The 25,375-nt window shown below is 46.1% G+C and overlaps 1 protein-coding gene across 1 annotated transcript in view; it reads right to left on the reverse strand.

Annotated features, from left to right (window-relative positions):
- Nucleotides 1–6,996: 6,996 nt before the first annotated feature.
- LOC129696441 (NIPA-like protein 2) overlaps nucleotides 6,997–25,375 on the reverse strand; it is a 56,703-nt gene continuing 38,324 nt past the window's right edge. The window contains exons 4-11 of the mRNA XM_055634330.1: nucleotides 25,093–25,152; nucleotides 19,606–19,727; nucleotides 17,987–18,083; nucleotides 16,300–16,435; nucleotides 14,527–14,615; nucleotides 13,430–13,493; nucleotides 11,284–11,378; nucleotides 6,997–9,931 (exon numbers count right to left, since the gene is read on the reverse strand). Coding sequence (XP_055490305.1) covers nucleotides 9,825–9,931; nucleotides 11,284–11,378; nucleotides 13,430–13,493; nucleotides 14,527–14,615; nucleotides 16,300–16,435; nucleotides 17,987–18,083; nucleotides 19,606–19,727; nucleotides 25,093–25,152 — 770 coding nt within the window. The 3' untranslated portion in view covers nucleotides 6,997–9,824. The remainder of the gene's footprint in view (nucleotides 9,932–11,283; nucleotides 11,379–13,429; nucleotides 13,494–14,526; nucleotides 14,616–16,299; nucleotides 16,436–17,986; nucleotides 18,084–19,605; nucleotides 19,728–25,092; nucleotides 25,153–25,375) is intronic.

Genomic DNA, 25,375 nt, shown 5'->3' on the forward strand with positions numbered 1-25,375 from the left:
AGGCAGGATGAAGAGGTCTCGTGCTGCTAATACAACACAGAACGGTATGGCACAAGAACAGGCTCTTCAGCCCGCAATGTCCGTGCTGAACACGATGACAATTTAAACCAACCCTAAGAGATTAGCAGATTCATCCCCCTCCATAAACCTTCATTAAGGGTGGTACAGTAACACAGCGGTCGAACTGCTGCCTTATATCGCCAGAGATCTGGGTTCGATCCTGACCACGGGTACTGTCTGCAGGGAGTTTTTGTACGTTTTCCTGTGACCGCATAGGTTTTCTCTTTTTTTTCAATTCAAAGATACGGCGCAGAAACAGGTCATGGCCCACGAGTCCGTGCCGACCAGCGATCCATGTACACGAGCCCTATCCTACACACAATTTATAATTTTACTGAAGACAATTATTCTACAAACCCACACATCTTTGGAGTGTGGGAGGAAACCGGAGCACCTGGTGAAAACCCACGTGGTCACATGGAGAATGTACAAACTTCGTACAGACAGCACCCGAGGTCAGGATCGAACACGCATTTCTGGCGTAGTAACGCGGCAACTCTACCGCTGCACCGCGATGCCACTACCTTTAATCTAATCTCCTAAGAGATCAAGAGTCTGAATGCTTTATATGGAGCATCTGTAGAAGCTGGTGGGATTTGTTGGGGATATGCCGAACTTCCTAAGCCTTGTAAGAAAGTAGAGGTATTGTCAGACAAGTTATTGCAAGCAAATAAGTTAATTGTCACGCATGTCTCGTGTCAGTTATTCAAACAGCGGCGGGTGGACGGTGAAGGGGAAAGCCGGTGGACTGTGAACGGTCTGTCAACCCACCTCCCGTGGTCTTGGAAAGTGCCGTAATGGTTGTGATCGGCACTAGCTCGCGGCAGCTGCAGGAAAGTCGAAGGAAGGAGCCTGGGCCAGGCCGACCCCTACTTCATCGATCCAGGACATAGGACCCTAAAGTGACAACATATAGGGCACTGCACATCTCCATGGAGCAAGGATGGAGTTTTCAGAGAATTTAAAGTAGCAAGATGGTGCCAGAACCTGGTGACTCTCTGCGTGCTGTTCCAGAAGACGATCTATTGTACTCAAGTATGGGATGATTTGACTGGATAGCACACAGAACAAGCTTTTCAATGTATTTCTGTCAATGTGACAATAAAGAAATCATTGAACTATTAAAAAACACAAAAAAGAACCCCTAAAGGTATTTGTTAATTTTACTTCGGAGTCACGTGAGTGACTACGTGAAGAACCCGCTCAGCACGCATGCGCAGGATCGGCAGGCAGGAGTTAGGCACTCCCGCTACAACCCTGAAAGGAAGCTTTAGGTAAGTCTTACCTTCGGGTTAACAGCGACTCGCGTCTGTTTGTTGCTCCAGGTGGAGCAAAGCAGCAGAAGAAAGCGGCCCCCGTTGGACTCCGGGTAAGGAGTGTTCCGTTTCACGGAAGGGGGAGAGCGCCACCAGGACCGCACATGCTGCGGTCCACAGACAGGGAGCTGTGCCGGGTTCCAGTCCAGAGACAGCGGGAGTCAGGCGCTCCCGCTACAGTTTAAAAACGGACCATCAGGTAAGTCTACTCTGAGGTTGGTTTTACTGGCAAAGGAGAGTTCTTTGCTTATTCCAACAGCCAAGAAAAAAGAACAAGACTTTCCAAGAAGCCTGTCCCCAGCTCGGCTCCAGCAGACAGGCCTCTCATCACAGGGGGACAGAGGGCGGTAGGACCGCCAACCCGGCGCTCCGCCATCCCCGACGCCGAGCCGAGCCCAGTTCCACTAGCGCCTGAGCAGCGGACTGGATGTCAAGACATCCGGCCGGTGGTATCCGATTGGCAGGACGGGGACGTCTCACCGCCCGCTTAGGGCAGAGACAGCCGCCTGAGCCGCATGGAGCGGCTCGTAGAGCATAAGCTCCAGCGAGACTTGCTTTATGGGGAGCAGTTTCGCAGAGGGAGTTCAGGCACTCCCTCCACAGTGCCTCATGCACTGGCCATTGCTTTCTCCTCATTCGAGGACAGCTTTGGCGACCAGAGCTGGGCTGGTCAAGAAGAAGGGGCACTGGCTGAACAACATCGGGAGTATGCTTGAGGTACAGGAACAGGAAGAGCTGCTGGGTGTGGCCGCTATGTGGTTTCACCACGAGCGAGATGGCTTCAGTCTTAACTGATGGCCAGCCTACTACCTGTCTTTTCCAAAAAACCTCTCCAAGACAGGTAGCCATGAGGCGTTGGTTTTATCACGCCTCCCCTAAATTGCATTTACTCAAAGTGCCCGCCATTATTGGGGGATACATTGAGCAGCGCATTTCACCTAAATATTTAAAAAATGCATTTGATACCCTGACGTCGGCTATCATGTTTACCTGCTCATTCCAGAAGGGCAGGGTAGTATGGCAAAACACCTGACCCTACTGTTCAACGGTATACCCCATAACTTCTCAAGTGAAGTCACAAACCTGCCCTCAATCTATGAAATTAACAGGACTATGAGAACGCCGACCTCACAAGCACAGATCCTGCTACCTGGCATTTACCAAACCAGTCCTAAAAAACTGGACGAAGTGTTCAAACTATTCGGCACAAGAGGGCAGAGTCTGGAATGAGCACCACACAGAAGACCAGACAGCAGTACCTCTCCGCATCCACCAGGGGCGTCTACCTCATGGTACTGGTGAAAGCTCGGGGCCTGTATGCCAAACCCGTAGCATTCTTAGGTCTCGGCCCGGAGCAGGTCCCAGGGAAAATGCGCCAACCCCCAACAAACATCGTCCCTACAAGAACAAGGAACCAGAAACCGAAGAAAACAACAATGAAGACAGATAAGTATGGTTCTTACCATCACATAAAGGTGAAGGGTTGTACTAACAAGGGGTGGGTGAATCACGCCTGGTTAGGAAGCTATCACTCTTGGTAATTATTTACCAAAAAATAAATACAAGGGGAATAGAATAATATCTTGCCACCAATTCAGCAAGCACCCCAAGGGGTCTACCCTCCCACGATGGTGAATGTCGCACCATCATTGATAAACCACTTGAGTATTTCACTAGGTATACCCACTTATGGGATTTGTAACTTCTACCATGGATCCAAGGATACTTTATGGTAGACATCGACCTTGAAGATGCATACTATTCAGTACCTTCTCATATAAGTTTCGGATATACCGCAATTGCCTGGATGGAGTAACCATGATGAGCATTGCGGCATTTAAGTCAAAGCTATCCAGAATCAACCAGCCCTGACACTTAAGAAACATTCCGTCATGGCATGTCTATATATTAACGACAGACTATCCTTGGATACAGCTTTAGCTGCATTAGCTACTAACTTATTTAGCGGGCACTGCCATATATCCAGATTTTACGTTGACTATCCACAACTTTGTCATCTGGTATTCATTAAGACTATCAGTTATGGTAACATTAACCACCAATCAACTACGTGGCAAAGTAATTGGGATAGTAGCAGCATTACCAGCTACTGAACATTGTACCTTTCCTATGAGCTGAGATACTAGTGTACAAAACTATCTCCATACCTGTAATATGGGGGCAAATGGACTAATCTGGAGTGTTATCATGGAATTTATCGGCAGGAAGGATTATGGTTGTACACTTCCACCTGTTTTGAGTAACATCTTATGTGTCCGGATGGGTTACTGAGCTTGTAATACTTAGTGCCAATGTGAATTGACTTAAACGTGTTATATATTAACTTACTTAATTCTAGTGAAGCATTTGCTCAGTAATCCATCAAATTTGCATGTCCGTTTATAAGTTAACAACATCACAGTGGTGGCATATACCAAACCACTTGGGCGGAGAACATTGATATTAGGTGACAATTTTTTAACAATTCGTAACCGAATGTCGTCAAACATGTTTTGACCATCAGTAACTCACCTATCAGGTGAGCTAAATACTGTAAACATACATTTAAACCAAAAATATTTGCTGAAATTACTAAGCAATATGGACACCAGATATCGATTCCTTATATCCAATTAAATCACCACGTACTAATTTACGTCACATGAAACCAATTTCAAGGCAGCGGCAATGGAGACATTCCCGCATATTGAGGGGTGGGGGGAATCTAATTTCTATGTTCTCCTTTCCTTCTACCTCTTCAATAGGTACTACGGCTTCATCAGTCGGGTACTACGCAAATTACAGTGGACCAAGTCCACAGGCATGGTTCCCAGTGATCCTCGACATGGTTATTAAAAGAATTGCAGAATTGGGAAGACCACTGCTGTGCTTGGATCAGCAGCACTATCAACCTGATGACAGCATTCCGTCACATATCCTAGGGAATATACCTGAGCATCAAGAAATGGGACACTGTTTTTTCCAAAACAGGAATTATACATGCAACTACAACAAAAAACTGTACTGAAGCTCCTGGCAGGTCTTCACCACAATGAAGGAAATGTTTCTGTCAGCCTACTCAACTTGGGTACTGCTCACTGGTGATCAGATACAGGAGAGGTACATTCAATCCATTCCCCAGAAATAGGTACACCCAAATTGGGATGTCAGTGAAATCCTGACATACCTTAGGGGATGATCACCAGCCAGGTCACTCACCCTGGAACAGCCTACCCTGAAGATGGACATGCTGGTGGCCTTACCTCAACACAAGAGCCAGTTCTCCCATCTACTGCGATTGGACAACATGGTTATAACACCAGATAGTGTCACATGCCCATTCAAGGGTTGGCCAAACAGAACAGACCAGGTACATCAGGTCCAGTCATGAAATTCCGGGCATACCCACCTGAACCACGTTTTATGTGTCATGACCCACTTAGAGATCTACATCGACACAATAAGGAATACCGAGGGAGAGGAAAAAGCCTTACGGGTCAGCCACAATAAACCTCTTGGTCGGGTGACGAGCTAAACTATCTCTAGTGGCTCAAGCAGGTACTGGGAGTTGCTGGAGTAAATACTAACGTGTATAAATCTTATTCCACCAGGACAGCTTCCACATCAGTAACTAAGAGGATGGACGAGCCTATGGACCACATCCTGGCTACAGCAGGGTGGTCTAGGGAGTATACGTTCCAAACTTTTATAACAAACCACTGACAGAACCTGTATCATTTGCAGAAAAAGAATCTGCAAAAAATATATAATTTAAGCCCGGGGGAGCAATTGGTTTTGTTGTTGTTAATAACACCATTATTGTTTTTACAAACAGATTCATGGTTGATTACGATAACATACTTCCTCCCTCGAATGACTTCGGCAGCGAGTGAAGTATGAACTGTTACACGGTTTGAAATCACAGAGCTTTGAAGTCTTCACGTAGTCACTCACGTGACTCCGAAGTAAAATAGTAAGATTAAACAAGAACTTACCAGTTTGAAGTTTGATCTGTATTTTATGAGGAGTTACGATGAGGGATTACGTGCCCTCCGCTCCCACCCTCAATAATATGGATCAAACTGATAAACTGATGTCTCGTCTTACTATGTTTATTTCAATAACTGTGTCTATCTGTGATTCCACACCGCTGCTTTGAAGTATGCCGCGCATGCGTGCTGAGCGGGTTCTTCACGTAATCCCTCATCGTAACTCCTCATAAAATACAGATCAAACTTTAAACTGGTAAGTTCTCGTTTAATTTACTATTTTATCTGTAAACCACACTGCCAATAAATATAAAAACAGAAGCAGAATTTCCATTTTAATCCGTTGCGCTTTAAGAAGTTGTATATGGTTTTCAACATATCTGTGAATATATTTGTATGTGCAATGGGAAAACTTCTTTCCTCTGTTATCAGGCTTGTGAACGTTCCTTCCATAAGCTAGAGTACTGTCCAATTCACCTCTACCCCTTTGTGGACATTGGACCTTGTCTATTGAACTGGTGCATATCCTGCACTCTGTATCTTCCCCTTTGCTCCATCTATTGTACATGAAGTTGATGGTTGTCTTTACTGTATATATGGTATATCTGATTTGACTATAGCATGCAGAACAAAGCTTTTCATTGTACCTTGGAACATGAGGCGATAATAAACCTTTTCAGTGGTGTGAATTAGTAATAGGGTGGCCACATTTTAATGAGGAAATATCACTTTAATAATGTTGAGTGCATATTTAATGATTTAGTTGTGGAATAGTGGTGCAGCGGTAGAGTTGCTGCCTGACAGTGCCAGAGATGCGAATACAATCCTGACCATGGATGCTGTCTGCACAAAGTTTGTACATTCTCTCTGTGACCGCATGGGCTTTCTCCGGGAGCTCTGGTTTCCTCCGACATCTCAAAGACATGCATGTTTGTAGGTTAATTATCCTCTGAAAATTGTCCCTAGTGTGTAGGATAAAACTAGTGTATGGGGTGATCGCTGGTCGGCACAGATACGGTGGGACAAAGGACCTGTCTCCATGCTGTATCTCTAAAAAGTAATAAAAATGCAGTTTTCTAATGTTTATTTAAATAATTGAAAATACCAGGTTCCGCTGAATACTAATTAAAAAAAGAAAATGAACTAAAAAATAAAATCTAAATGATTCAGGCAGAATTTCTCCCTGGTTTTAGTCTCCGTGATACTTCCTTGGATTCCGGCTGACTCTTCTCAGCTTCTGGTATTAAGACAAGATGATCTGGAACAGATTAGACGGAAACAGGATCTGGAGTCCTGCCCCAAATTTTTTTCCCTTATCCTGTGCCTCCATCTCATCAGCATTTATTTTTACCTGCCTCCACCACTTCCACTGGGAGCTCATTCCACACCGCTACCAGGAGTTCCCCCTCATATTACCCTAAACTTCTGTCCCTTAATTCCAGTCATGTCCTTGGCCCTATTCTCAGCTTGCCTCATCATTTTAAAGACCAGCAGGTCCCCCCTTAACCTTCTTAGAATAACGACCTAACTTATTATCTCAATCCAAACCAACTTTCTGCTATAATTGGGCGACCAAAATTGTAACAGATTTGGTTAGAATCAGAAATGGGAATAAAGGGGTTACTGTAACAGCGGCATGATATTGCAGCGGTACAGTTGCTGCCTCACAGCGCCAGGGACCCGGGTTCGATCCTGACTACGGGTGCTGTTTGCACGGAGTTTGCAGGTTCTCCCTGTGACCGCGAGGGTTTTCTCCGGGTGCTCCGATTTCCTCCCTCATGCCAAAGACGTGCGGTTTTGTAGCTTAAATGGTTTCTGTAAATTACTCCTAGTGTGTAGGAAGAGGATGTGAAAGTGGGATAACAGCGAACTGGTGTGAGAGTGATTGTTGGTCGGCATGGACTTGGTGGGCTGAACAGCCTGTTTCAACACTGTTTCTCTAAGACTAAAACAAACTTGTTCAGCTATTCAAAACCAAGGCAGTTATTGTGACAGGGCTGTGCAGAGTGCAAACAGGCCCTTCAACCCACCTTGTCCATATGGACCAAATTGCTCTCATCTCATTTGCCTGCATTTGACCCAGACCTCACTAAACCTTCCAATCACTGTATCTGCCTAAAAGTCTTTTAAAAGTTGTAATTGTATCCGTATTGAAGAATCTATTAGATCAGCACATGGATATGGAGGGATGTGGGTCATTTTGCAGGCAGAGAAGATTAGTTTAACCTGGTATTATTTTCAGCACAGGCGATGTGGGCTATACCGTTCTATGTTCTGTAAAGACAATGGATTTAAAGAAAGGCACCGGGTAAGAGATCAGCTTGGTACAGTGGCACAGCGGTAGAGTTGCTGCCTTACAGCGCCAGAGACCTGGGTCCAATCCTGACCTTGGGTGATCTTTGTTCGGAGTTTGTACTTTCTCCCCATGGGTTTTCTCCGGGTGCTCCAGTTTCTTCCCACACTCCAAAGACTTGCAGGTTTGTAGGTTAATTGGCTTCGGTAAAATTGTAAATTGTCCCTAGTGTATGTAGTGTACATAACATGCAAACTAGTGCTAGTGTACGGAGTGACCACTGGTCGGCAGGGACTTGGTGAGCCCAACAGCCTGTTTCCGAACTGTATCTCTAAAGTCTAAAGAAATAGGAACTGGAGAATAGTCAAAGCAAAGAGAACATTCAAGTGCAGAAGGCAACATTTTATTTCATTAGTTGATAATTTCAACCGAAAACTATTTTAGTCGCTAAGGCAAAATAACTTTTGAAAATATCAAATATTAAGTAAATACTCTAAATTAAATATGCTATTGTGCAGATTAATAGAAATGTCTAGACTTTATGATGACAGTACTTGTGGGAGTGAGGGTTGAGCAGCAGAGATACACGAGTAATCAGTCCACACTGTCACTCCAGGGCCACAGGGAAAGACTGCCGCACTGTTGGAGGTGCCGAGGGTCAAATGAGAGTTTAAAGCCTTGCTCTCTCTCTCCAGCGAATGCAAAATGACTTATCGTATCCCCTTTATTTAAGAAGGAACTGCAGATGCTGGAAAAATCGAAGGTAGATAAAAATGCTGGAGAAACTCAGCGTGTGAGGCAGCATCTATGGAGTGAAGGAATAGGTGACGTTTCGGGTCGAGACCCTTCTTCTTCTTTTATCGTATCCCTTTGACGATCGGGAGATACCCCTGCAGTCCTGGTCAATATTAACCCTACAACCAACATTGCTAAAGCAGGCACGCCCATCGCATGTCGGCTGCGGAGTCTTGCTGTGCGCCATTGGCCGTCTGCATTTCCTGTGTTGAGACCGCAACTGCATTTAAAGACCATGTCATCGGTTGCAAGGCACTTGGGAACGACCTGAGGCTTAGTTTTAGTTTAGAGATACGCCGTGGAAACAGGTCCTTCAACCCTCCAAGTCCAGACTGGCCTGCGATCCCCGCACACTAACAATGTCCCAGGGACACACACTCGGGACAATTTACAGTTTGACCAAAGCCAATAAACCTACAAACATGCACGTCTTCGGAGTGTGGGAGGAAACTGGAGCACTTGGGGAAAACCCACGCAGGTCACGGGGAGAATGTACAAACACCATACAGACAGCACCCGTAGTCAGGATCGAACCCAGGTCTCGGGCGTTAAATGGCACTGCGTCACCGTGTACTGTACGGTGTGGTCTCGGAGAAGCTGTATAAATGCAATTCCATTGCTTCATAAAATAATCTCCCCATTAATCTGATGCCACCCTTTCCTCAACCCATCCATTGACCGCAGTCACCAAGTTTGCAACTTCCAACATTGCTACAAACAAATCATGAAAAGAGTTACCATCTTGTCTCAACGTTTAAATCTTGGAATACATACATTTGTTTGTCAAGTGGCTTTCAAAATGAGTGGTTCAGGATCAATAGGTGCAGCATGGTGGCACAGCGGTAGAGTTGCTGCCTCACAGCACCAGAGAACCAGGTTCAATCCTGACTACGGGTGCTGTCGGTACGGAGTTTGTACATTCTCCCCATGATGGTGTGGGTTTTCTCCGGGTGCTCCGGTTTCCTCCCATGCTCCAGAGACGTACAGGTTTGTAAGAAATTGGCTTGGTATAACTGTAAATTGCTCTTAGTGTGTGTAGGATAGTGTTAGTGTGCAGGGATCGCTGGTCAGTCCGGACTCGGTGGGCCGAAGTGCTTGTTTACACGTTGCATCTCTCTAAACTGAAATAAAATAAACCATGAAGGGTGTTCTTTCATACTTCTCTACTTAGAAGCCACACAACTGACAAAATGATATTTTCCAGTGTAAACATTGAAGTCTGATTGAATGACAATAGCTCCACAGTGGGTAGAGTAGGGGTCTACCCGCAGCCAGCAGCCAGCTCAAGAACTATTCTAATACGATGAGGTGTTAACGTTGAGTTAATACTTAGTTCAAGTTCTAAATCCATTTTGATCTGTTGCTTGATAGTTATTTTGCATTTTCTCCCACAGAATTGTTCTGTTGTTCACCCCGTACAGTTCCGTAAGAATTTATATTGTTGAGATCCGGTTGTATTTTTCCTGCCTTTTTCTGCTCTGTGAAAGAAACAGAAGATATGATTACATCCACTTTCTTTTAACACATATAGAGTCGCAGGGCTATAGATCATCCAGCAAAGAAACAGGCCATTTCAGTCCAAGTAGCCCATGCTTGATCTCCAATGACCCAATGGTAAATGTGGAATAATCTTTGAAAGTTCCGTCGAGTATCAGCTCACAGAGGAAATACAAGATTTGAAGATGCTGGAATCCTAAACAAATCTAAACTACGAAATCCAGACTAATGGAATCAAGACCACAAAAAGTAGTAAACACTGCCCAGTCCATCATCGGCTCTGACCTCCCCACCATCGAGGGGATCTATCACAGTAGCTGCCTCAAAAGGGCTGGCAGCATCATCAAGGACCCACACCATCCTGGCCACACACTCATCAGGTAGAAGGTACAAGAGCCTGAAGACTGCAACGTCCTGATTCAGGAATAGCTCCTTCCCCACAGCCATCAGGCTATTAAACTCAACTCAAACAAAACTCTGAACATTAATAGCCCATTATCTGTTTATTTGCACTTGATCTGTCTTATTTATTCATGTGTGTACATATTTATATAATTGTATATAGACACACTGATTTGTTCTGTATTTATTTATGCCTTCTATATTCTGTTGTGCTGAAGCAAAGCAAGAATTTCTTTGCCTTATTTGGGACACATGACAATAAACTCTCTTGAAATAAACAAATGCTGGTGGAACTCAGCAGATCTGATAGCATCTGTGGATGAATATGCCAACTGAACATAGAGCATTGAACAGTACAGCACAGGAACGGGCCCTTCAGCCCACAATGTCTGTACCAAACATGATGCCAAATTAAACTGATCTCATCTGCCTGCACATGATCCCTATGATCAATAAAGTATGATTTAAGATAGTTCAAAGGTCTCTAATGAGTTAGATGGGAGGTCTGAACTGCTCTCTAGCTGGTGAGAAAATGGTTCAGTTGCCTGATAAAAGCTGGGAAGAAACTGTCCCTGAATGTGGATATGTGCGTTTTCACACTCCTGTTCCTCTTGCCTGATGGGTGAGGGGAGAAGAGGGAGTGTCCGGGGTGAGACTGGTCCTTGATTATGCTCGTGACCTTGCCGAGGCAGCGTGAAGTATAGATGGAGTCAATGGTTTGTGTGATGCTCTGGGTTATGTCCACAATTTTCTGCAATTTCTTGCGGTCTTGGATGGAGCTGTTCCCAAACCATGTTGTGCTGCATCCCGATAGACCACCAAAATATAGTTGTGATGGACGTTTTGGCACGTCTTCTGTGCAGTTTTGTTTTATCTTTGACAATCATTTGTAAAATGACCAAAACTGACAAATATAATAAAAGATTCATACTTGGAATGGTGCCCATGTCAATATATGGGACTTTAGCTGTCTGCTTCTCCCTGTTCTTGGCTATTAAGAAAACACCCAGGAATGACAGCATACACCTAGAAATATGGAAACAAGACATTACAGCAGGAGCGAAGACAAAACAAGCTCTCCATCTGTATTCTAACTTTTCCTACATAATTCTATGTGGACAAAATGGTTCTAGCTTTCACAAGTTATTAACACGGGCGATTACTTTACACTTTTGAGAAACAGCATGGAAACAAGCTCTTCGGACCACTGAGTCCCCGCCAACCAACAATCACTCTAGCACTATCCTACACACGAGGGACAACGTACAATTTTGCAGAAGCCAATTAACCTACAAGGCTGTGCGTCCTTGGAGTGTACGAGAAAACTGGAGCACCTGGTGAAAACCCACGTGGTCACAGCGAGAACGTACAAACTCCCTACAGATGGCGCTCATAGTCAGGATCGTGGGCGGAAATCCCAGTGGGGGGGGGGGGGGGGGGGTGTGCGGGACACAGGATAGATCGTGGTGATTGGAGGAGGGAGACATCCTGGTGGAGAAAAGATCATAGCGCAGAGCTTGAATTGGCCCATTCATGGGGCCTTTCATCACCCGGCTTGGCCCGGCGCTGCTTAAAATCGTCCACGGGATCTTCTACCGCCCCGCTGGCAAATTACTGCATCGAAGCGATCGAGGCTCCCGATGTTGAAGCCCCCGCCGAGTGATGGAAGATCCCGTGGCCGGTTTTAAGCCACGCTGGGAGATGAAACCCCTCGAAACCCCTCATTTAAAAAATAAATTGGATAGGCATATGGATGAGAAGGGAATGGAGGGTTATGGTACGAGTGCAGGCAGGTGGGACTAAGGGGAAAAAAATTTGTTCGGCATGGACTTGTAGGGCCGAGATGGCCTGTTTCCGTGCTGTAATTGTTATATGGTTATATTATATGAATGGGCCGATTCAAGCCCCACGATTCGGGGCCGACGAAGCTGCTGTTGCTGGAGTTCTGAGTCGGTCACCAACCAGGTCAACTCCCGATGTTATCGTCCACAGGGCCCATGGCCGAAGCCTCGCGTGCGCGGGCACCAAGAAATTGTATCCCCCCCGTGTTTTGATACCGATTTCCGCCCCCTGGTTCACGGTCGAACCTAGGTATCTGACGCTGTAGGGCTCCAGCTCTACTGCTGCACCCCAGTGTCTCCCTTAAATCGTTGAATGAGAAAACAATTTTGCAAAGCAAGATTTGCACTCTGATGCACCTTCCCACCCTCCCCCCTCCCTGGACCCCACATGGTCTCACACCCATTTCTCCCCTTCTCCCTCCCCCTTCCACCTACATTCCTTCCTCTGGCTTCACATTTCACACCTCCTATCAACTGATTTGTCAATCAACCCCTGCACCTCACCTGTATCCACCTATCACTCACCAGGTTCTGTCCTTGTTATCCTGTTGCTGTCCCCCACAGAATCAGTCTGAAGAACAGTCTCAACCCAAAATGTCACCTATACATGTTCTTCATGATAAGTCTGAAGAAGGGTCCCAACCCCAAAATGTCACATCCATGTTTTCCAGAGGTTCTGCCTGACCCGTTGAGTTCATATGCTTTAGGAGCAGAATTAGGCCATTCAGCCCATCAAGTCTACTTTACCAGTCAATCGTGGCTGATTTATCTTTCCCTCACAACCCCATTCTCCTCCCCATAACCCCTGACACTCTGACGAACCAAGAATCTGCCAATCTACACCTTAAAAATATCCGCCTGTGGCAATGAATTCCACAGAGTCACCACTCTCTGACTAAAGAAATTCCTCCTCATCTCCTTTCCATAGTTACTCCAGAACTTTGTGTATTTTTCTGATTCAAACCCTGAAATAGAGAGGGCTGGAGTGACTGAGTGGGCCATAGAGAACATGGATAGGTGATGTTTCAGGTCGGGACCCTTCTTCAGACTGAAGAAAAGTCCTGAACCGAAACGCCACCTATCCGTGCTCTCCAGAGATGCTGCATGGCCCGCTGCGTTACTCCAGCATTTGTATCTTGTAATGCAGGAGGTATTGCCTGTACAAAGCGCTCTGGCATAAATCCCAATTCACGATGGAAGGAGGAGATGAGACATTTGATTGATTCCATCACTTACCCGAACAGGAACATGAAGACATTGAGTAAGGCAGCGCCGTAGAATTCCTGATAAAATATCACTCCTGCAATTAGAGGAAAAAAATGTTATCATGTTCTTACAATTATAATGTCACAGAAAACTCATTCTATCACCCAGGGGAGCATCCCTTCAGTGCCATCCCTTCAGGCCGTTAAACTAATCTCCGCCTGCACACGATCCATATCACTTCTTTCTTTGCATATCCATGAAGCAAAAATGGGAGGCACACTGGTGCAGCAGTTGAGGTGCTGCCTTTCAGCGCCAGAGACCGGGGTTTGATCCTGACTACGGGTGCTTGTCTGTACGGAGTTTGCACGTCTCCCCTGTGGCCTGCGTGGGTTTTCTCTGGGCGCTCCGCTTTCCTCTCACACCCCAAAGACGTTCAGGGCCTAGTTGTACGTTGTATCTCCAAAGTCTAAAAGTTTCTTAAATGGCACTATCGTATCGTAACCTCCAGCACCACCCGGCGAAACGTGCTCCAGGTCCCCACAACCCTCTGTGCAAAAAACTTGCCCCGCACATCTCCACTAAATGTTTCCCCTCTCACATTGTACCTATGAGCCCTGATATTAAGAGGGAATCTGACACCAGGGGGCGAATAGCCTGTTCCTGTATTCATGTTTATAGGTGATAGGAGCAGAATTAGGCCATTCGGCCCATCAAGTCTCCTCCACCATTCTATCATGGCCATTGACTTGGCCTCCACAGATTCACCACCTTCTGACTAAAGAAATTCACCCTCATCTCCGTTCTAAAGGAACACCCTTTAATTCTGAGGCTATGACCTCTGGTCCTAGGCTCTCCCACTAGTGGCAACATCCCCTCCACATTCACTCTATCCAGGTCTTTCACAGGTTTGGTAAGTTTCAAGGAGGTCCCCCCACATCCTTCTAAACTCTGTTTTACTGCACGGTTCTATGTTCCATGCTCCACGTTCTAGTGCAGACCGTGATAAATCTCCTACATCCTAGTTCTAGCTGGTTGGTGAACCTTCAGCAAACAGGTGGAGAGGGTGGAACCCCTGTCACAAGGAACTGCAGATGCTGGAATCGCAGAGTCTTGGAGTAGAAGCGTACCTGCAATAATAGCACTTGTCGTAAAGAAAACAAAGTTGATTGGCACCACTTCCGTCGCATTGTAGAGGCGCATGGCTTGGTTCAAGAATCTGCAAGAAAAGCTCATTGCTTTAAGCAGGAGGAACATAGAACACAGAGCATAGAACAATACTGCACAGTTGGGGCGGCATGGTGCCGCAGCGGTAGAGTTGCTGCCTTACAGCACCAGAGACCCGGGTTTGGTCCTGACTACTGGTTCTGTCAGTACGGAGTCTGTACGTTCTCCCCGTGACCGCGGGGGTTTTCTCTGGGTGCTCTAGTTTCCTCCCACATTCCAAAGACGTACAAGTTTGTAGGTTAATTGGCTTCAGAAAAGTTGTAAATTGGCCCTAGGGTGCAGGATAGTGCTAGTATACGGGGTGATCACTGGTGGGCCGAAGGGCCTGTTTTCGTGCTGTTTCTCAGAACTACACGGAACTAAACACAGGAACGGGCCCTTCAGTCCACAATATTTGTGCTGACCATGATGCCTAGTTAAACTGATTTGCCTGAACATGATCCATATGCCTCTATTCTCTGCACTTCCATGTGGCTATCTAAAAGCCTCTTAAACATTACTATCATATCTGCTTCCACCACCACCCCAGCACCAAATACCAGGTACCCACTCTCTGTGTGAAAAACTTGCCCCGCACATCTCTAAACTTTGCCCTTCTCACCTTAAAGTTACGCCCTCTAGTGTTTGATTGTTCCATTCTGGGGTGTGGGTATGTGAATGGAGGGGTGTGGATCATGTGCAGACAAGTTCATGTTCATAAGTCATAGAAGCAGAATTTGGGCATTCAACCCATTGAGTCTACACCGCCATTCAATCCTGGCCAATCTCTCTTTCCCTCTCTACCTTATTCTCCTGCCTTCCCTCCATAACCTTTGACACCCTTACTAATCAAGAACCTGTCAATCTTCAGCCAATGGCCTCCGCAAGTAAGGGTTGGTCTTGGCAACATGTTTGGTACAGACATTGTGGGCCGAAGGGCCTATTGTTCCATGTTCTATCCCAAAGACGAAGGTTAATTGGCCTCTGGAAAATGACCCCTAGTGTGTCAGGAATGCGTGAGAAAGTACGATAACATAGAACGAGTGTGAACTAAACGCCTCTTAAACGCCACTCTCGTATTTGCCTTCACCACCGCGCCTGCCAGCACCCACCCTCTGTGTTAAAAAACAAAACTTGCCTCACACAATTTGGAATAGATCAGGTAGGCGCACAGAGTCTCTTGCCCAGAGTGCGGGAATTGAGAACCAGAGGACATAGGTTTAAGGTGAAGGGTAAAGATTTAATAGGGACCTGAGAGGTAACTTTTTCCCACAAAGGGCGGATGGTATTTGGAATGAGCTACCAGAGAGGTAGCTGAGGCAGGGACAATTGCATTGTTTAACAAACAATTAGGCAGGTACAGTACATGGATAGGACAGGTTTGGAGGGATATAGGTCAAACGTTCGAATGAGACTAGTGTAGATGGGACATGTTGGTCAGTACAAGTTGGGCTGAAGGTTCTGTTTCCATGCTATATATGACACATGGGGCCAAAACCTGGCGAATCTTGCATGCTGTCTCAGTGGACTATTTCTGTCCACTTTGCTAATCGGGGATTGTGCGTAGCTATGGCAATACTTTACTGAGCTGTATGCAGAAAAAGAATGTCACTGTGCATTTGTACATGTGGCAATAAAGCACCAGTGACCATTGACTATTGAACAGGTGGGCTGAAGATTTATTTGCATGAACTTACTGTACTTGGAAGATGCAGGAAGTGATCATGATGAGAACCATGACGTAGAAAATGGGGTACTGGAACTGCAGCTGGCCCTCTATGGACGTGGTCACCATGCCAGCCACTGCCTTCACCGAGATCACTGTCAGAGAGGCTGCAAAGCACAACAAACCACATAACCAACCGACTAAACCAATCCATGCAGCCATAGAATCAGGCCCTTCGGCCCAACCCGTCCACACGACCACGATGCCCCATCCAAGCCACTCCCAACTGCCTGCGTTTGCCCCATATATCTCTGGACCTTTCCTATTCATGTACCTTTTGCACCAAGTGTCTTTTAAATGTTGTTATCATACCTACCTCAACGACCTCCTCTGGCAGATTGTTCCATATACCCACCACCCGCTGTATGAAAAACTGGCCCCCTCATGTTCTTGCCAAATCTTTCCCCTCTCACCTCATATCTATGTTCTTGATTCCACTGTTATGGGTAAAAGACCATGCATTCACCACCATGATTTCATATACTTATGAATTTATATACCTCTAATTCCCCCCATGATTTTATACAACTCTCTAAGATCACCCCTCAGCCTCCTGCAATCCATGAAATGGACGACAGATGGCACAACGGGCTAAGTGTTCGGCTGGCGACCGGAAGGTAGCCGGTTCGAATCCTGCTTGGAGTGCATACTGTCGTTGTGTCCTTGGGGCAAGACACTTCACCCACCTTTGCCTGTGTGTAAATGTAATGTAATTATGTGAAGCACTTTGGGGTCAATGCAAGTTGACTAAAAATGTGCTATATAAATAAGATTATTATTATTATTATTAAATAAAGTCCTAACCTAACCAACCTCTCTCTGCAGCTCAGACCCTCAAGTCCTGGAAACATCCTCATAGATCTTCTCTGCACACTTTCCAGTTTAATGACATCCTTCCCACAGCTTGGTCACCAAAACTGAACACAATATTCCAAATGCAATCTCACCAATGCCTTGTACATCAGTAATATAATGTCCCAACTTCCATACTGAATATATGTAGAAACAAGGAACTGCTGATGCTGGCTTACACTAAAGGTAAACATAAAGTGCTGGTGTAAGTGTCCAAGTGTCTTTTAAATGTTGTTATCGTATCTACCTCAACCACCTCCCCTGGCAGATTGTTGCATATATCTACCACCCACTGTGTGTGAACTCAGCAGGTCAGGCAGCATCTCTCTCAAAAATAAATGATGGGTGACGTTTCGGGTCAGGACCCTTCTTCAAACCTAAAGTCTGAGTTTGAAGGATTCCGATCCTTAATCCTCCAGAGATGCTGCCTGACCCGCTGAACTACTCCAGCGCTTTGTGTCTATCTTCTATACTCAATATCCTGACTGAAAAAGCCCAATGAAGCTTTCATGACCATCTACCTGTGACGCCATTGTCAAGGAAGTATGCACCTGTACCCCTTGATCCCTATACTCTACAACACTCCCTAAGGCACCATTCACCGTGAAAGTCCTGCCCTGGTTTGACTTCCTGGGTTAGACCAGTATGTAGTAGGAGATGCTACTGCGTCATGGCTCCAGGAGCCCAGGGTTTGATCCTGATCTCCGGTGCTGTCGAGGTGGAGTGTGCACCTTCTTTCCCTCCTTCACAGAAATGCACAGAGGGTTTAGTAAATGGGATTTAACGATCTCGGAATTAATTCTTACCCAGTAAGGAGGACATCAGCAGCAAGATTATAATGTGGTTCAGTCCTTTTCTCTTATTGAGATACAGCAAAGCACAGAACAGCAGGAACTCCAGTGTCTGCAAGAAGACATAACAAAGGTGGTGTGGTTATGGTGCCGTGCAGGTACAGCTCTGTTGCAGTAGGTTTAGGTTTAGGTTTATTATTGTCACGTGTCAGGAACGGCACAGTGGTGCAGCGGTAGAGTTGCAGCCACAACGCCAGAGACCCGGGTTCAATCCGGACCTCAGATGCTGTCTTTACAGAGTTTGTACAGTCTCCCTGTGACCGTGTGGGTTTTCTCCGGGTGCTCCGGTTTCCTCCCACACTCCAAAGATGTACAGGTTTGTAGGTTAATTGGCTTTGGTAAAATTGTAAATTGACCCGAGTGTGTTGGATAGTGCTAGTGTACTGTGCAGTCTCAGTCGGCAGAAAGGCCTGTTTCAATGCTGTCTCTCTCTAAAGTGTACTGTACAGTGACAAGCTTTGTTTTGCATGCTATCCAAACAGATCAGATGATCCGTATATAGACACATCAGTTCAAACTTAAGTACAATATATAAAGGGGAAGATACAGAGTGCAGAATATAGTTCCCAGCATTGTAGTGCATCAGTTCCAGAGACAAAGTCCAATGTCCACAATGGGGTAGAGGTGAATCGGACAGTATCCTAGCTTATGGAATGACCGTTCAAAGCCTGATAACAGGGAGGAAGAAACTGGTCCTGAGTCTGATGGTGCGCGCTTTCAAGCTTCTGTAACTTCTGCCGACAGGAGTGGGGACAAGAAGGAATGACCGGGGTGGGATAAGTCGTTGATTGAATTTCAAGAATCTGTGATCATAGAGTATATTATCCAGAAATATGTTTGTTCTTGTGCTGCAGTGTTCTTTGTTCTTTGTTCTATGTTTAGTTTAGTTTAGAAATACAGTGTGGAAACAGGCCCTTCAATCCACTGTCCATGCCAAACACCAGTCACCTGAATACTAGCTCTATCCTACACACTAGGGACAATTTACAGAAGGTAATTAACCTACAAACCTGCACTGTGGGAGGAAATTGGAGCGCCCAGAGAATGGGGCGCCACGGTGGTGCAGCGGTAGAGTTGCTGCCTTACAGCGCCAGATACCTGGGATTAATCCTGACTACGGGTGCTGTCTGTACGGAGTTTTTACATTATCCCTGAGACCTCGTGGGTTTTCTCTGGGTGCTCTGGTTTCCTCCCACCCTCCAAAGATATGCAGGTTTGTAGGTCAATTGGCTTTATAAGTCGATTACAAAGTTTGTAAATTGTCTCTGTTGTGTAGGATAGTGGTAGAGTACGCGGATCGCTGGTCGGCGCGGAGTCGGTGGGCCAAAGGGCCTGTTTCCACACTGTATCTCTAAACTAAACTAACTAAAACCCACACAGTCACAGGGCGAACGTACAAACTCCGTACCGACAGCACCCATAGTCAGGATCGAACCCGGGTCTCTGGCGCTGTAAGGCAGCAACTCTACCAATGCGCCACCGTGCCGCCCTTGGTTCTATATTCTACATTCTATGACTGTTATAAAAAGCCTATCTCCCGATTACACCACACTTTATTTCACGTAGTCTCTTACAAGGTAAACCAAGAACTGCCAACTGACGATATAGTTCCTGATTTTAATGGCGGTGATTTCTTGTTGGCCATTAATGGCAAAGGTCACCAGAAGGTAGGTTCCCAGAACAGTCAGAGATCCCCCTGTGGAGGAAGCAAACACAATAAGCAATCATTTACCATATTTAATATGCCAATGTCGATCAGTTGCATGTCACGTGCTTATTTTACTTCGGAGTCACGTGAGTGACTTCGTGAAGAAGCCCGCTCAGGGCGCAGGTGCAGCATTACGCCAGCAAGTGCAACAGCGGCGGCAGCTGGAGTCAGGCTCTCCAGCTGCACTTTAAAAGCGCACCATCAGGTAAGTGAACGGTGCGTTGGGAACGGAGCGAGTTGGTGTTGGTTCTTTTGAAAGAAACATGTCCCAACGTAGAAAACTCGCTAGTAGACCTGCCCGAGCTTTAACTCCACCAGAGGAGTCAATTCCAGCGGGGCAGCAACCGGCGGTACTACCGCTTGAACAGCGGTTTGAAATTCCTCAGACCGAGCCGGTCCCAGTCACGCCAGAGCCTACACGGCGGGCTGGGAAAGCCACCCGGAAGACAAACCGGCCGGTCGATTCCGACTCGTCGGAGGAGGAAATGTCCACCCCAAAGCGGGGGAGAGACAACCGCCTAAGCTGCATCCAGCAGCTATTGGAGGGGATGGTATACCGGGAGCAGCAGCGCTCTCGGTCAGACAGGACAGGCGCCCCCTCCATGGTGCTGAGTCCGGCACCCCCCTTTGCGACCTCGGACCAGGAATGGGAGGTTAGCATCGGTGACCAGGGGCAGGCTGGTCTGAGTATGGGGCAGGCGGAAGGAGACGAAAGAGAGCAGGGTGTGCAGGAAGAGCTGCTGGGGGTCGTAAGCCGATTCGTCGCTACCCCACGGGTTGGAGCACCACTGGAGCCTAGGATGGCTGCCAGCATAAACCATCTCTCCAACAAACCACTGCAGGAGAAGGTGCTCGCCCAAGTGCTTGAGGAGCACACAGCCCCGGATAATTGTGAGGCTCTCAAGGTCAAGAGCCTCAATCCTCAAATATGGGGCAACGTGGGGGGACCGATTCGGACACAGGAGGTCAAACTCCAGCGCATACTTCGCCTCCTGACGGCGGCTATAACAGCCTATGCGCGGGGTGTCGAGACCGTAGATATGACATCTCACCAACAGGATGTCCTGGCACTCATGTGCACGACACAATATGAGCTGAATAACCTGAGAAGAGACAACATCAGGCCGGCCCTCAATCCTAAATTTGCAGGATTGTGCAAAGCTCCATCAGTAGAGACCGACTCATTTTTATTTGGGAAGGACTTGAACAAACAGCTCAAAGAGATGGAGGAGGCGTCTAAGACCTTTAGCCTCATGAGGGCACCACCGGCAGCGAACATACCAAAGCTCTTCATTCCACCCAGGCGGCAGCACACCACTGCATCTACCAGTCGGCGTCCCGAATATGCGACTGGTCAAAGCTTGGGGCCGCACTATCCCCAGAAACCTTTTTTAGGTCAGGGCCTGCAGCGGACCCCCTGGAAAATGCGCCTCCCCCCAACATCGCCAGCACGTCGACAGGGAAGAACACTCAAAAAGAAAAAACCACAACCCCGCCAATAACCATGGAGGTAGGTGGATCTGGTTCCTACCCGCATATCGAGAATAAGGGTGACTTACTAACAGGGGGAAGGTTACACTTGTTCAAAGAAGCATGGGGAAGGATCACAGATGATAAATATATACTTAATAGTATTCGAGGGTATAAAATAGAATTTATCTCAAATATACCGCCAGTTCAACGTATGCCCGAGAGGGCATTTGTACTCTCCAACAAGGAACAACAGGAGGGACAAGCTGAACTGGTGAGGCTTATAAACAAAGGGGTCATAGAAAAAACTACTCATGAGCCCTTGGAATTTGTTTCCAACATATTTACTAAAAGTAAAAAGGATGGTGGATGTCGCATCATCATTGACTTGACATCCTTGAATGTATTTGTTAAGTATATACATTTCAAAATGGAAACATTTGTGACTGCTAGACAACTGATTTCCAAAGGATACTATATGGCCAGCATCGATCTCAAAGATGCTTACTATCTAGTACCTATACATAAGGATTATAGCAGGTATCTTAAATTTATCTGGATGGGGGAGCTTTGGCAGTATAAAGCACTGCCTAATGGGCTTACTTCAGCTCCAAGACTATTCACTAAAATATTAAAACCAGCCATGGCAACGTTAAGAAAACGAAACCATATAGTCATGGCATATTTGGACGACATCCTCATAGTTGGGAAAACTATGGAATTGGCTGTAGCAGCAGTATCAGCTACTAAACAGCTCCTAGAGACTCTAGGCTTTGTCTTACATCCAGATAAATCCAAGTTAAATCCATCCACAATTATGGACTATCTGGGTTTCACAATTAACTCAGTCCAAATGACTATTACCCTGCCAAGGGAAAAGATGATTGCATTGATACAATCATGTAATAACTTAAAGATAAAGGAAAGACCAACTATTCGACAAGTGGCAGCAGTAATTGGCAAAATGGTAGCAGCATTCCCAGCTATCCAATTTGGACCTTTGCACTATCAAAATTTGCAAAGAGCAAAGATAAAGGCACTAAAACAGCACAAAGGTCATTATGACCGGGTCATGACGATACCCCCTGAAGCAATATCAGAGCTACAGTGGTGGATACAAAATATTTGGCACAGTTATAGTCCTATTGTTATTACTAATGCTACTTTAGTACTCCAAACAGATGCTAGTGCTCAAGGCTGGGGAGCAACTAACTCCATATCCAGCACAGGTGGTAGATGGACTAACTCAGAATCATCATTACTATCTACACTGGGCATTAACTCTTTGGAAATGTTGGGCGCCTTTTATGGTTTGAAAGCATATGCATCTAATATGCATCACTTGCATGTGAGATTACAAATAGATAATACAACGGTGGTGGCTTATATTAACCATATGGGCGGCATAAAATCTTTATCATGCGACAAATTGGTCAATACGATTTGGCAATGGTGTGTCGAAAGACATATTTGGCTTTCAGCTACCTATCTACCAGGTAAGCTAAACACGGTGGCGGACACCAGGTCACGTAAATTCAATGACAACATCGAATGGATGTTAAATCCTAAAACATTCGCTAAAATTGTAAAGCAATATGGGAAGCCAGATATAGATTTATTTGCATCAAGACTGAATCACCAACTACCTATCTATGTCGCGTGGGAACCAGATCCGGAGGCAGCAGCGGTAGACGCATTTACGCTGGATTGGGGAAAGTTTGTTTTCTATGCCTTTCCTCCCTTCTGCCTCATTAGTCGGGTACTTCGAAAAATCCAGACGGATTCAGCGTCTGGAATTTTGGTAGTGCCCGACTGGCCTACACAGCCATGGTTCCCAATTCTCCATGACATGGTGGTGGAAGCACCTATGGTGTTCCCCAGTCATCCAGGGTTACTGACTCACCCAGTATCAGGCATCAGCCACCCATGCCACAAAGACATGAATCTCCTGGGTTGCAGATTCTAGACCGACCTTACCTGGATCTGGGGTTATCGCAACAAACCATCGCCACCATGTCAGCATCCCTGAGAACATCCACAAAGAGGCAGTACCTAACCAGCATCAGGAAATGGGAAACGTACTGCCAGAAAACGGGGACTGCTTACAAAACAGCCACAGTAGCGGATGTTCTGGAGTTCCTGGCCGATTTACATCATCGTGAAGATATGAGCTACAGTGCCATCAACACGGCACGTAGTGCACTCTCTAACTACCTCAAACCTGCAGGACATCAGCCCATGGGATCCCATCCGCTGGTGGTCAAACTAATGAGGGGCATATTTAACAGCAAGCCCCCCAACCCTAGATATACACAAATTTGGGATGTCAGTATTGTACTCGCATACCTTCGGGACAGACCACCAGCAAGATCTCTCAGTTTAGAGCAATTGACTTTAAAAACGCTCATGCTGATGGCGCTAGTATCTGCTCAGAGGGTCCAGTCCTTACATAAACTTCGACTGGACAACATGGAGACAACGTCAGATCAGATCACCTTCACAATACAAGGTCTGATAAAACAGTCCAGGCCAGGAACATCCAACACGCTAGTGGCATTCCGGGCTTACCCACCAGAGCCACGATTGTGTGTGGTGACCCACATAAACATTTACATTGACACAACCCATAATATCCGAGGAAGTGAGAGAGCCTTATGGGTCAGCCACAGAAAGCCACATGGCAGGGTAACAAGCCAAACCATTTCAAGATGGTTGAAACAGGTATTGGAAGCTGCTGGGATAAACATTAATATATTTAAATCTCATTCCACCAGGGCAGCATCCACATCATCGGCAGCAAGGATGGATGTGCCTGTTGACATAATCCTCAACAAAGCAGGATGGTCACGGGAATCCACATTCCGAACATTTTATCATAAGCCGTTGGTGGAACCTGACGTATTTGCAGCCAGAATTTTAGAAACTGCAAATATTTAATTTAAAGCCCGGGGGAGCTATTTTCTTTTGTTATTGTTAATAAATACCGTTTTGTTTTCAAAACAGATTCATTGGTTGATTACAATAACACTTCCTTCCTCAAGAGCTTTCGGTAGTGAGTGAGTAAAACTGTTACACGGTTTGAAATCACACAGCTTTGAAATCTTCAGGAAGTCACTCACGTGACTCCGAAGTAAAATAGTAAGATTAAACGAGAACTTACCAGTTTGAAGTTTGATCTGTATTTTATGAGGAGTTACGATGAGGGATTACGTGCCCTCCGCTCCCACCCTCATTACATGGATCAAACTGATAATTGATGTCTCTTTATTCTTTACTATGTTACTTCAAATACGTGTCTGTCTGTGATTCCACACCGCTGCTTGGAAGCATGCCGCACCTGCGCCCTGAGCGGGCTTCTTCACGTAATCCCTCATCGTAACTCCTCATAAAATACAGATCAAACTTCAAACTGGTAAGTTCTCGTTTAATCTTACTATTTTATCTCAAACTATACTCTGCAAAAACTGGACAGAGACCTTGATGGGGACAATTGCTTTATCTGCTTTGACAGGTAATTATTTAACATGTATTCCAACAAAGCATCTCTGGAGAGGACTCCTCTAGAGTCACGAACGAGGGGACGCAGCGAGCGCGGCACATTGGCGCAGCGGTAGAGTTGCTGCCTTACAGAACCAGAGACCCGGGTTCGATCCTGACAACGGATGCTGTCTGGACAGAGTTTGAGTGTGCCCAGTCCCCGCAGGGAGGTGGGATGGCTGAAAGGTGGGGGATGGTGGGCATGTGGTTTGCAGGGAAATAAATGGGGGAATGAGATTGATGGAATTGCTCCGAGATTGGGCATGGAATTGATGGGCCAAATGGCCTCCAAATGGCCTTCCACCAGAAATACTTGTGTATATAAATAACAGAATAATATACTTACCCAAGATATCTGAAGAGCGCAATCTCTCCTTCAGGAACACCACCGAGATTGCTGCACTTGCTAAACAGAAATAATATTTTTGGTATTAGTGCAGGGTTACATCATTCATACATACATACTTGTTACATCATTACAACAAAACGAACAGCAATTCATTGATGCAGACAAAGCCTCTGTGATTAATGCCTCTCCCACCGTAATAAAAAGGAGTGGCGCAATGGCGCAGCGGTAGAGCTGCTGCCTTAGAGCGCGAGGGGCCCGGGTTCGATCCTGACTATGGGTG

Source organism: Leucoraja erinacea, chromosome 4 (assembly GCF_028641065.1).
Source record: "Leucoraja erinacea ecotype New England chromosome 4, Leri_hhj_1, whole genome shotgun sequence".
NCBI classification, from domain to species: Eukaryota; Metazoa; Chordata; class Chondrichthyes; order Rajiformes; family Rajidae; genus Leucoraja; species Leucoraja erinaceus.